This window comes from Carcharodon carcharias, chromosome 9, assembly GCF_017639515.1.
Source record: "Carcharodon carcharias isolate sCarCar2 chromosome 9, sCarCar2.pri, whole genome shotgun sequence".
NCBI classification, from domain to species: Eukaryota; Metazoa; Chordata; class Chondrichthyes; order Lamniformes; family Lamnidae; genus Carcharodon; species Carcharodon carcharias.
This window is the reverse complement of record NC_054475.1, coordinates 38667609-38681215: the sequence shown is the minus strand read 5'-3', so window position 1 is coordinate 38681215 and position 13607 is coordinate 38667609. Positions and strand designations below refer to the sequence as shown.

General features: G+C 37.3%; 1 protein-coding gene across 7 annotated transcripts in view; it reads left to right on the top strand.

Moving 5' to 3' along the window:
* The first annotated feature begins 761 nt into the window (after nt 1–761).
* LOC121281808 (troponin T, cardiac muscle-like) overlaps nt 762–13607 on the top strand; it is a 60729-nt gene continuing 47883 nt past the window's right edge. The window contains exons 1-7 of one of the 7 annotated variants that reach the window (XM_041194814.1): nt 762–829; nt 4341–4390; nt 4897–4907; nt 7937–7957; nt 10298–10324; nt 10998–11027; nt 13275–13298. In XM_041194814.1, coding sequence (XP_041050748.1) covers nt 4356–4390; nt 4897–4907; nt 7937–7957; nt 10298–10324; nt 10998–11027; nt 13275–13298 — 148 coding nt within the window. In that variant the 5' untranslated portion in view covers nt 762–829; nt 4341–4355. Of the gene's footprint in view, nt 830–4340; nt 4391–4896; nt 4908–5016; nt 5032–7936; nt 7958–10297; nt 10325–10997; nt 11028–13271; nt 13299–13607 lie in introns of all 7 variants that reach the window. The other 6 variants (XM_041194813.1, XM_041194815.1, XM_041194817.1 and 3 more) reach the window with 6 other exon arrangements.

Sequence of the window (13607 nt, the reverse complement as noted above, 5' to 3'; positions counted from 1 at the left end):
ATCATCTATCTGCAATGGATGGCTGACCTCTTGTGTGCAGCATTTGCACTGAACACCTCTGAAGCAGCAGTGGTGAAATTGATGGACCTCCTGCGGCCAGAGCAGAGGTAGAGGACTTTGCTGTGGGCCTCCACGGCGTTCAGAGGGCATCCCAGGGATGAATCACTGAATCAGGGGGCTGCACTTTTCTTGGCTTTTGAGGCCATGTCTTCACAGTTCTGGGCTGCAAGCATTGAGAAGTGTGCATGTGGCTGCAGCTTAAATATGGTGCCCGGTGAGGTAATGGAGTGGTGGGGAAATTGGAGGCCCGCTGCCGGCAATATGGTGTGTTTCCCGTGACTGATTAATTTATGTGGTGGGAAGGGGATGATATGGTGCAAAAACAAGCCATTACAGCCGGCAGGCAAAACATCATTTTCACGCCCAATGAAACATTTTTTGAGTTTGTGCTAGTGCTCATATTATTATGTTAGCCATATTCTTTACTTCTACTTGCCTCCTTTATTTTTCTGTCTTCCTCCCATTTCCATCCCCCGAAACACATTTGTGCCTTTCCACTGACGCTCACCATACTGATGCCTAAGAATAGCTGGACTCATAAGCTATGACAAAGCAATGGTCTTTTATGGATTACAGAATGGTGCTTCTGTCCAGGACAGACAAACCAACGTCTTTCTAAAATAGCATATGCAACACTTCAACACTATCTCACCAATCAGGAAATACACTGGTCAAGGGGCTGGACTGGGTTTTAAGCACAAAATTCTGAAGTAAACCCTCAGATCTTTAGTAGTCAGCTCTGGTGCTGTTTGTGCTCCTTCTATTCCAGGTAAGACAATTCACTCTCCAAATGGGACTCTATTGCAAATGTTGTGACATAATTTGATTACCATTTGAGATTATTTTTTGTGGAATGTTCAAATAACATTTTTACCACAATAGGCAACTAAGTTTTAAAAGATTATTTGATGTAAATTTTAAATAACTGTGCAATTGGAAGCCATTTGATGACTTAGATGGTTAAATTTGTACATGCCAACATTAAGTTATAAATGTTACTATGATGCTGGTCTCATAACTCACAAGATTGATAAGACTTATAATACTGATTTTATTCACTAGACTTTTGTATTGTAGACATGGAATAATGAAATTCTCTTTCTAATAGAAAATAGAAAGATGCCTATTTTTCCCCATAGTAAACTGACTAATGGAATCACAGGAATATATGATATTGAAATATGATTTATGAGAATGAGAATTCAGCAGCAGCTATTGAATTACAAGAGCAAAGGACATTCATTTGTATTGGACTCAGGAGGAATTTCACCACTGAATGCCGAAATGTATTCTTATTGCTTGTGTATTTAAGGTTATGAAGGAGACTATACCCTATTACTGGCCACTCTTATCTGAAATGATTAAGTTCTTTATCAAATTTTTCTCTTTAAAAGGTCAGAGAATTGAAGCAATTTCAGTTATGCAGGACAGTAAGTAGGCCACTTGAAAGCAGGCATCACTGCACAATTGCTACCCAGTGCAACAAGCATCCACCTCTAAATAAAATACTGATTTAATTATGCATTTATTCTTTGTGATGGACTGCTCTCTAAATAGAATTTGAACTTTTACTTTGGACTACAGTTTTGCCATTGGCCATTAATAATTCTTTCCTTCCAAGTAAAACATTTCTAGCAGTTTATCAAAAGTATTAATACTGATTAATTCTGAAGAATGAAACTTTACAGTGCTTAGAACTGTTTTGCTGTCCGGAAACGTGTGACACCATTAACATCAGTAAATTAATACTTTAGAATTTTTCATTGTTAATTTTTGATCTTCATTCATCAAGGATCACAAATTCTTCTATAGGCTGCTTGAATGTATAACTACTGCCCACTGAAAATGCACTCTAAGTGACTATATGTTCCTGGTGAGAAAATTTTCCAGTCAAGTTAAACCTCTTGACCTTGTAATTTCCACCACGTACTCAAGAGAACATAATACAATATCTATATTATGACCCTTTTTCAAAATTATACTAACAAACATGTAAAACACTGAAAATGGAAATGGACCATTCCTCGTTTAATCTGTGATTGCTTCAGGCTGATAGAGTGCCCATAATGGACAGGGTTCCCCCGCTAGTGTTAACATTGATCTTTGTGATCAGCACAAGTTTTATAAATATCAAGATATATTTAAAAAGTTTTTTTATGAGTTGTGAATCAACAAGCATCACTTTAGAACTAATTGAACATAATTTCCAATTGCTTATGATGAATAAATGGTACAGAATAGCTACAGCTCATAAGAAAAATAAGCAGAAATATATGAATTATAATTACTGCTTAATTAGCAACACATCTGTTTATCTGGTCAGGTTCTATACTTGTACCCAAAGTGTCTGCCCATTTACAGTTTGTCACATTAAAAATAGACCCTGAAGATACCTTTTAGGCACCCATGCAACTTTTTAGTCTTAATACCAGAATTGTGTTTAATCATCTATGTGTCCATATGAAATGGGCATCCAAAGCTCTTAAGAACTGTACAGTTTATGAAAATGGATTTAAATTCAATATTTAAAAATCAAATTTAATTGCATAAATTCAAAGTTTTATTTGAGTCTATTTCTGAACTGTGGTTATTGTTTTTTTTCCTCTCATTTTCCACTTAGTTGATCAGGTGTCAAGTGCCCTGGCACCTTTTTTGGGTAGGCCCAAGATGTTTTTTTATAGAGTGGGTTTCAGAATTCCCCTTAGTTACTTTTTTGAGGAAGGAAAGGAGCAGCAAAGAAAGGATGGAAGTTTACATGCACATGCAGACCGCACCGATCTGCCAATACTGCCCTACTCACACTTTCAGGCAGAGGTCCATCGACATGGGGCTATGTAGAGGTGAATCAATGGAAAGTTAAATGCCACACTGACACTGCCAGTGACCACAATGGTCAACTGTGCTCTCCAGTTCTCTTCCTCCACTCAGTTCAGAAAAGTTGCATTGCTGTCCACTGGACTGGCAAACGAGGGCAGTTGCCTCACAACCATCTCATTCTTTATCACATCCACTGTGTAGCCAACAAACAGTGAGGTTTGAGTGTTGTAATATTCCATCACTTTCCTGCCACATCATTTATAGTTCTATACTCTGGGTTGTGCCAGCCAACATTTTGAACCAAGTGACCTTTACGAAGCCTGAAATAGGAATTTCAAATATTGGTTGTTTCCCTAAATGTTCTCAACAGTTTTGACTCCATATTCAGCCATTTATTTAAGTGATTTCACCCCTTTAAATTTAACTTAGCTTTGCTAACATGTGAATTCCCAATGCCAGGTGCAATATGCACCACATGCTATGTAAATGAAGCTCACTCCATAAAATCCTTGCCACCACAACTAGCACACAAGTTAAATCATAAAGTATTTAAATTTTGTGGCTTTTTAAAAATCAGTCCATTGGTTGGAACTAGAAAGCAGTTCTAGTAAACATGCATATAAACCATCTGTTATCTGGCAGCCAAAGTTCCTCCTCAGTTCTGTTGATCTTCTGGTAGGAGAATAGTGAAATTCCACCCCCCACCCCATCCCCCCAGAAAGTGGCAGAGACCCAGGTGCATCATGTATCTGGGGTTTCCAGAAGCTTTTGACTGGCCCTTCAAGGCATGGACAGTCTACTCAGCATTATAAGACAAATATCTTTGGAATGAAGCCAGCTGAGGGCCATTTACTGGGAGTCCTTTCAACTTTGCTCACTCATGACCCAACATACCCAAGGAGGCCACTTCACTGAGTAGCTAGATGTAGGCCCCAATGGTGGATTCCAGTGAAGCCCCCCCCCCCCCCCCCCCCCCACAAAGATATAACTGATTTTATTTACATAAAGAACAGATTTTAACCCAAACACAGATGACTGATTAGGACATGGGCTAAGAACAAAGGACAGGCATTGATGTTTCCTGCCATGTGCCTCTGCACATTTGCACCTGCCTCTGTCATGCAAGTGAGATGCAATTCCACTGACTCTGCTAACACCTGTCAATGTCCTCAGGAATTCTTCTCCATCGTATTTGTAGTTTTTTTTTTAAAACAAATGGCAAACAAATTGTATTCTACATTATTCTAAGTGTGTAAGAAGACCCAAATGCACACTAGACCTGAAATTCCTCAGGTGGTCGGTTGCCTCCAATTGGAATTACAGCAGGAAGCTACATATGACCATTTGGAATTTTGTAGAATCTGTACCCTTATATTTACAGGAGGACCTTTCACTGTTTTGTGTTTTATTTTGGAAGCAATGCAGCAGAGTTACATTCTGATTATTATTTTTTCAATTCTAAGAAATTAATTTTGAATATGTCAGACACAGAAGACATAGTGGAGGAAGTTGAGTAAGTATCATTTTTATTTAGTTATCTTTTTCTTTGACTTTTTATTACTTAAAGATTTTTCAGTTTTTGAGTGCACCATTTGTGAAACTTCCTTGTAAATTCATTTCAAACCATTCCTGTCTTGGAGGGACTGAATCCTTACTCCCAGTACCTCACCCAAGAAGGGATTCTTCATAAGTGAGCCTTAAATTTGTGTTTCAGTAGCTTTATTGCTGGTGGTGGATATCACAATGAAACCCAATCCTACCTTCCATTAACATCCATACGTATGAAATTTTAATGGGAGAATGTCCCCGAGTAGGAAACCTGGTCCAATTTTCTCTCTCTAACCCAAAGGTACTAAGGCCAATTTTAATGCCATGTTAGTGTTCTAGCTATAATCAAATAACTCAATATAGATCAGAATGTGAACCTAGAGCTTTCCTAATTTATACAGCTAAGTTACTCACTGAGACAACTTGCTGAGATTTTGAGAGATATTTTAAATGATTATTATTTTATTTCAGGGAACAGGAAGGTAAGGAGTTGGATTTGAAAATGCTGAAGTTCCACTTTTTTGTAAAAGGAACACTCGAGTGACCTGTAGTAAATATGTTTCCTTGTGTTTCATTTGCTTGTTATAACAGAAGAAGAAGCTGAAGGTATGTAACTTTTCATCTGAGCATTCACATAACTGAAGGTTATTTAGTGTTTCTTTTGGTAGCTTTATGAAGATAAATAAAAAGGAGAGAGGCAACTTTACCCATACAACTCAAATTTGCATATATACCAATGGTCCCCTATTAAAGCAGTTAAATGTCTCTTGTTTGGACAGGCATATTTTTTGCTCCCCCTGCTTTATTGACCATCTTTGGGGTTAATCATTCAAGTGAAGAAGTCATTTCTGACAACAGATTTGTAATGTTTTAATCAGTTCTTACCTGCATGTCTTTGACTTGCATTCACAATTAATCTTTCATGTTCCACTTAGTATGTTATACACCTCTATATGGAAACTTCACATCTACCCTCTCTTAAGGCTGAAAGAGTGCAAAAACCTTTCTAATTTTTGTCTCACAACTCAGCCCTGAGGGGTCAGGCTTGTGGTTCTTCTTTATATCGCCTTCAGGGCTTAACATAAGTGCTCGAAACTGAAAGCAGGGGTAGCCTAACCAGAACAGTATTCATTACTCAAGCTTGACTGACTCTGAGTTCTATTGGTTTGGCTGATGGGCAGCAATGCAGATATCTTTAGAATCGAATCTCTTTCCCTTGAGAGTGAATCACCAGTATTGAAAAAGCAGTATAGCACTGGTAGCAATCACAAAGTTGTGTTGATCTTACTCAAGGTTAATAACATATGTTAATGATGTGAAAGAAATGAGCCTGTTAAGCAAAGTGGTATTTGGACAGAATTGAAAAAAAATACAACATGGTATGTTAAGGTGATTAAAAAGAGGTGCAGTAGTAATAGTCCTAGAGCAGGGAGCCTGAATTGTGCAGATGTGGGTATATACTGAAATTATAGAAAGCTACTTGCCCTAAATTGTCATGGCAATCCTCTTTAGCTAAGTCAAATACTTGGCTCATGAAAACCTATGGAACCACCTGGATTCATTGGTGACCTGCTCTTTATCCTTCAGTCTGTGGGATCAGCTGGAGGTCAGGCCTTTGTAATATGGTTAGCTGGCACTTGTACCATTAACTTATGCCTGCCTAACCAGAGAGGCCAGTAATTATGATGGAGGAAGTCCACCCCATGGAGGGGAAGCTGAGCTCTTCTCAGAAACATCCCACAGGTGTAACCTGTTGTTGGGGGACCAAAAGAAAGGAATCTTTTAAAAGACAAAACTTTGAGACTAGGACAGGATTCCAGCCTGAATCTTCAGGTTGTGTCTAGCAACAGTTAGGATTTTTTTTCACTGCCATACCTTTGCTATGCTACTAATGTGGTGATTTAGTTTGGAAGGACTGCATCTTTTGATTCTTGCTAAATGTTTGGCCCTTCCTCTGCATTCCTGCCAACCTCATAATGGTAGTATGCTGGAGAGCCATGAATTGTCAGCCCTTTAAAGCTACACAAATATATAGGCTAAAATTTTAACTCACTCAAAACTCAGTTAAAATTGGGCCCATACTCTTTTATATTTTTTCTATTAACGTTATCAAAAGCCTCTCCTGAAGTGTTATTTCATTGTACCTGTACAACTAGCCAAAATAAGAAACCTGGTCAAAATTGGCTCCAACATAGCTCCAGATCTTTTAGTATCAACCCCAACTTGAATTGAACCCAAATTGAATTTGCCTTTACAATGACCTTGTAAATATTTCCTAAAGTCTTGGAATTCTTTCAAAGACAAAATGTTACTGAAGCTATTTCTACCATCTCTTTGTACAACCATCTCCTTACAGTTCCCAACTGTTAATTTTAGAGCTCTCTCAATTCACATTATCAATGATTCCATTATTTGATTTAATAAATTATAGTACAGTATACATTATTACCATTAAATATTCAGTCAAATTTAAATTAAAAAAATTAGAGCACAGAAACAGAATATTCTGCTCAAGAGTTTATGCTCCAAAGAAACTGTAGTCTTAGTCCCACTTAATCCCTCATTACTATATCCTTTCTTCCCTTCCTCTTCAACTACCTATTTAACCTATTAAAAGTTCTGAAGGTATCTGCTTCAATCACTAACTTTGGCAGTGCATTCCACAGCCTCATAATCACCTGTATAGGATAATGCTTCTTGTCCTCTGTTCTATTTTCAATTTGTACCTATAATTTCTTCAATCACTGGAAATTAAAATCAGGAGGGCGGGAAACTTGACTAAACCCCTGCCATCAGTGTCCTGTCAGGTATTGAAAGTTAAAATTCCTCTGTTGCTGTCTATTCTATCCCATCGCTTCTTAGGACACTTCCAAGACATTGCCTTATAAACTCTTCTGTTCTAAGGGGAACAATTTATAAATCGGTTCTACTCAGTCGTCCATTGATCGATATTGTGCACTTGTTCCTTTTAATAATGCCAAAAGCCTATGCGTATTAATTTAGCAATCTGAGAAAATAAGGTTATATCAGTTGAAGCTGGTCAGGGGTTGAGACCCAGATGATCTGTAGCAGTTTCAGTTTAACTAGCTTAAGTCCAGTACTAAAACCATTTGGGCAGATATTTCAGATTGTATAACCAGGAGCGGTTCTGACTATTACACACTAAATCACTTCCTTGAAGGTTCCAATGTATCTATTGATTTTATAGGCCAGTTCAATCTCTAACAATTGATGTTTGTGGAGGGTAGAGAGAATAATACTTTATTTTAATTTGCACCATTTAAATTTTGTCTAAACTGAGCAACACAAGTCCTAAAAATCCATGGAGGATAAAGTACATTTGCAAACCATTTTCATTTTAATGTCTTAAACTTGTCTTCTTCACTGCATAATGTTGTGTTCCTAGCTTTGTATGAATATATATGTTATTTTTATAATCCTGTTTTAGAATTGCTACTTTACAAGTTTGACTGATTCAAATTTTTAATTTATGTAACTACTCCCCCTGCAGAAGAGAAATATGAAGAAAATGGTAAATAGATTTTTAACTCATTAAAATTGGATGGCAAACAACAATTCTGTTATTGTTCATAGTTTGCTTCATTTCCAATTGAGTAGTGTCCCCATATATTTATTGATGTTGTTTAAGATTCCCATCTTTTGTGTTAGCTGAACTGGTTAAATCAGTGTTTAGTGTTTTTTCTTTGATAAACTAGCATGACAGTTAGTGTGATTAACTAACTATACGAGGTAAATAATTGCACCCTCCCAGTACATAAAAACTCCAATAAAACTTATTCTGGCTGAAGCAAACACACTGTGTTAAGAGAGCAAGCTGATAAGTTTTAGAGGAAACTCTTACCACGGTATTATATGTAGACCAATATGATGGTGAGAAGTGCTGTAGTTAACCTAGGGAGTCTTGATTAGGAAGGGAAACTATGGCTAGATTTCCTCATTTTCAGTTGTTACAATCTCCAAAGAAATCTTTTGAAAATATATATTTTATCTCTCAGTGACTGACTGAAAGGATCATATGGCAAGATTTCATGTTTTAAGACTTTTACTGTAACAAACAAATTAAAATTAATTCTGACTAAACATTACTTAGTAGGGAATTAATACACTAAAGAACAGAAAAGGTATCTTCCTTCAACTTCCTAACATTATTGAAAACCTCATGTCGCATTTATACATTATGCACTCACTGCAGAATTGTAGTCTTTATAGGAGCTAGTCAATCTGTTACCCCCAGCTCCCAACTTTTCCTCATTTTGTTGAGTTATAACATGTCCATCAAAAGTCATTTCCCTCAATCTTCTGAGAATCCCAAACCAACTTCTAGCAGCAAAGCCCACTCCAGTGATGACTCCTCCTGGCCATGCCAAGACTAACCTTTCAGTGCCCTTAAATCTCTACTGGTCCCATCTCATCAGCCAGAAAATGAGCTCCCATCAGCATCCAACTAGGTATCTAACAGAGAACAATCTTTTCCCCTCCTGTTTGCAGCAGCTGCTCTCTCTCACTTTTGAGAGTCTGTAAGTCTGCCCCAAGCAAATCCTTGCTTTATGTCTATGGGTAAAATTTTACAGCAGCAGGATTTTACATTTCCGCCAAAGCCAATGAGGTTTAGAATGTCTCGCCGCATTTTACGGCCCCATCCCCGCTGAAATGGGGCTGTAAAATTCTGCCCTATGTGTGAAAGCTGACATCTAGGTTTCAATAGGACTTGACCTAGGACTCAGATCCCCAGGGCAACCAGTTCACATAGGCTTATGATTTGGGCAGAATGAGTAGGAGACCACATGTCCCTCTTCATTTTACTTTGAATTAAAAGAGACAGTTTAAAACATAACTGTCTTATAACATTCAGTGGTCATAACACGATGAGTGTGTGGATATTGGTGGAGGTCAGTTCATGCTCCTCATGACTGAAGCACCTGCTAATATCTCTGGCCCAAACTTACAGTCTCTATAGAAGCGCTAAGAGGTTCACCGCTACGATGGATTGGAATGGCATCACAGCTTCCAACAATCTGATTAAACATTGAAATCCAGTGCACCTGAATGTACTCCAAAGGAGCCCCTGCTGATGATTCCACTGGGAACTGTCATTCAGGAACCTGGGCTACATGACTTTTGAAATTGGTTATTTTAAGACTGTTCCTTGTATCAGGAACGCATCTCTTTAAAACATCAAGAGGGTTAAAACACTTCTGTTCCACTGGCTCCCCATGCACCCCAACACCCTTGGATCCACACACCCCCATCCCCAGCACCCCCGCTCCTCCATCAGGTGCTGTTTCCGACTTTGATAGGACTGAAGAACCAGATGGAAAAAAAAGAGTAAAAATGTTAAATAAGATGATTGTTTTTTCTTTTCCTTACTGCAATTTTGGAAGCTATTGTGTATTTATTATAAACTGCCACTAAATCCCTATCTAAATCCCTGCTAATTGATCAGCTGTGTATTTCCAACACTTTTTTTGTTCTTTATTCAAGATTTACCCAGCCTTGGCTGCAGTGAACCATTGAATGTATAGCAATTGTTCTGTTTGTAATTCCACTGGAGAGATTCTGAAACACACCAGATGATATTGTCATTATTTAAGTAGCAAATGCCAAGCACCGTTAAGTACCCTCACATGAAACCTCTGAACCTTTCAGCCCTGGTATGGCAAACCCCCTCTTGTCATTAGATAAATTTATAACCAATAAGAAATTGGGCACAAATATTAATAATATAATAGAAAAAAAAAACACCCCCTCTAAAATGCCTACAGTAACTCTAAGTTTTACGATAGAGTTTTGCTCCATGACTGGTAGAGCACTAATCATTGCATTTGTGTTGTTTTAATGCTCAATGTTGTAGAAGAGGAAGAGATAGAAGAGGAGCAAGGTAAATCATTTTATTTTCAAATTTACCCTTTTTATTGTTGCTTTATTTGTATCCAATCTTCTCAGTTAACTAAAGCTTGAGCATGAAGTAGTAGTCCAGTTATAACCTTGATGCCTAAAAAGGCACACTTACTTACAAACGCTTGACTGGTGTTGAATTATAATTAACAACTTTGACTTGCAATTCAGGAATGAAAAGAATGCAATCTGTGTTGTTTCAGTCAAGGGGTTGGCTGATGTCACTTGAATGCTATTTTTGCCACCTCCAATGTAAAACTCAGATCCCCAAGGGTTGGGATGGAAGTCCTGGGGATACAATTAAAACTGACTTTACCTAACAGCCCAAAGACAGCTTTAAGAAATTGACATGGGAGGCCTAAAATGGGAGGAGTACATTACATTGATAATAATGTCCTTCCCTTTTGCAATGTCTTTTTGCTAAAAATTAAAAATGAGAACCCATGCATGTGAGTTATCATGTGCGTAACAACATCATCTCATTTTTATTAGGTTGCAAAATATTGCAGTTCCAATCTGTTGACTAACATTTATACTAAGATGTAGAAGAAGAATTGAACTTTGTTGTTTAAAAATATTTGATCACATATATAGTAGCTACTTATGTGCACCAATTTATTTTTAATTAACCCCTTTTGCTTGAATGCTTATTTCAGTGGATGAAGAGGAAGTAGAAGATGGAGAAGGTAAGGTGTACGACCCATACTGAATACTGCCTTTACTATATGTTTCTGTGTTTGGCAAATTGTACGTTCTGTTGTTTAATACTGCTGCAAATGATATATGGCTACTCTATTCTTCTCCCTTCTTTCCTCCTTCCTCCAGGTATAATGCTAACTACAGCAAATTCTACTTCCAGAAAGAAAAATACTAGCAAATATTTCATGTTGAGGTTGTTTTGTGGAAATCATCTCTGTTTTCTGCTACAGAATTGCTTTCCCGTTTTGCTGTGACTGCTAACATCCTAAATCTCAAGACAGCCAGATGATACCACATTTCCACTTTAAATGCATAAGCGTGCACTTAATGGGAAAAATTTGGCAAAGGCCATTCTGCTCAAAATATTAAATTGATATTCTGGTTACAGCTGGCTAAAATGAACAGCTCTCTTACATGCTCTACGGCACCATTATTTCAAATATGAGTGACATTTCCGGGGTGAGAGGTTGCCACAAAAAGCCCTCAGTGGTGGGTGGGGTGGTGGGTAATGATGGAAGTGGGACATGTATTGCTGAACTGATCCTTTGGGATCTGAAGCGTATTAGATAAAGCATATACAAAGCAGCTCACTGGATCTCATGCCAACCCTCAAAGTTGCAAGATTTAACACTCACAAAGTAATGTCATGAGCGCTGATGCAGAGAACAAAATGTATGTTCAAGTGTTATAATCTTAGCAACACTTTGTCCAGCACCCCCTAAAACACTCCAGGGTATGAGTGGTGTTATTGCTATAGAAATGCAATCTACTCATCTGCCACTTACCATGCTGATAAATGTTTTAAAATAATACATTGTAACAATTAAATTCATAAAGTATGACTGCAAAACCTGCTTGAGCTGCACCTTTATCTGTTCTTTTCAGCTCAATGTCTGTTTCATTCATGCATGTAAGAAGTTAAAAGGTACATCTTAATCTTGCAAATATAATTATGCACATAAAGCATAATAGAAGTTATGTGTCAAAAGATCAAAGCTAAATGGAATGACTACCAGTACTTCAGTTTAGCCATTTATTATGTAAGGATAGAGATGTTGACAGAATGAATTGTAGCTTTCAACTTTTTGCACCTATAAATGGAACAGCTCCCAGGAGCACTTCTGCTCCAATGTAGGTAAGGGTTCAGATCAATCATCAAAGAATGTAAGGAACCCAGTTTTGTGTCTGGCTTATTTCACAGTGCAATGGGAAAGTGGAAGAAGTACCTTTTGTAATAATAGGTTAAGAAATTATAAAATAAAAGAAGGCTTGAGGAATACAAACTCTTTTTATTTCATTTTTGTTTGAATAAACATGAAACAATTTACTTTTATTAGAAAGAACTAAACTGTTAGTGAATAGATGGAATGTTGTGACAATTCAGATGTAAATATCAAGGAATAACAATGGCCCAAATTTTGCAGTCAGTGGCGAAGTTCCGGTGCTCGCTGTTGATGTTTAAGGAAACTGCCCACAAAGCAATCCCTGTGGCGTAGGTTTTTCCTTTCTTAACATTAGTTTAACTCTGGTGTCAAGTTAAAAGCGTCATCAGCATCCATCAGTAGTGATGGCATCAAGCAAAATGAGCAGCCAATCAAACTGGAGCATTCCCATAGACAGCAAACCAGGACATTAACAGCACCGATTCTCTTTGAATTTTAAATATCATTTTGCAAAAAACTGAAATAATCTATTGGGACATACTCTTGGGAGTAAAGTAGAAGCCGAAATACCATAAAACAACATTTTTTAAAAATATGTACTTTTAAAAAATATGTGGATTTTTGTATCATAATGGAGAAATTTTGATATTTCCACAAATATAGAATTAGTTTTTCAGAGCAACAAAGGTTGTTTAGCAGTAATTATAACTTAGTACGCTGTCAGAACACCGAGTTACACTTTATTCAACAAGGTGTAACTTTTTCAAGGGTTTTTACATAGAGAGTAATAGTGTAAAAGTGGAAGTTCTAATGTCGGGTCTTCAATGGCACAACCTTTGGAGAAGCAAAGAATAACTGACGGAAGCTTCTAGACTTCCATATTTCACTGTGCTTTTGCAGCATCCAGAAATTACTGTCAAGGGCTGACAGTTTCACTGTCATTGCTATCATAAACTCCAGGCATTACATTTCACACTTTAACTATATCTCATTTAAGTTGAAAAATTGCTGAAAATTATTTTTGATTATTGTACTATGTAAACTTTCATTTACAATTTTAATTCCTAGAAGATGGAACTGCTGAAGAGGCTCAAGGTATGAAATGTAATAACATTCACAATTTTTGTTTGTAATCATTAGCTGCTTTTCCTTTGTCTTCAGGCTTTGTTTGATAACTGGAATGGCCAGATGATTGTTACACCATATATATCAAATAAAACTTAATGCTTGCACTACCATGTGTTATACTAGGATTCACCCTTAACCTTCTAACTGTAACCACACAGATATAGAACAGACAGAAGTAGAGATGACAAAGTCCAGAGGGTTTTTTTTTATTGATAGACCATCTGAAAGATAGGGTTGTACCTGAAACCACATAATCCATTATATCTCCTGGATAAC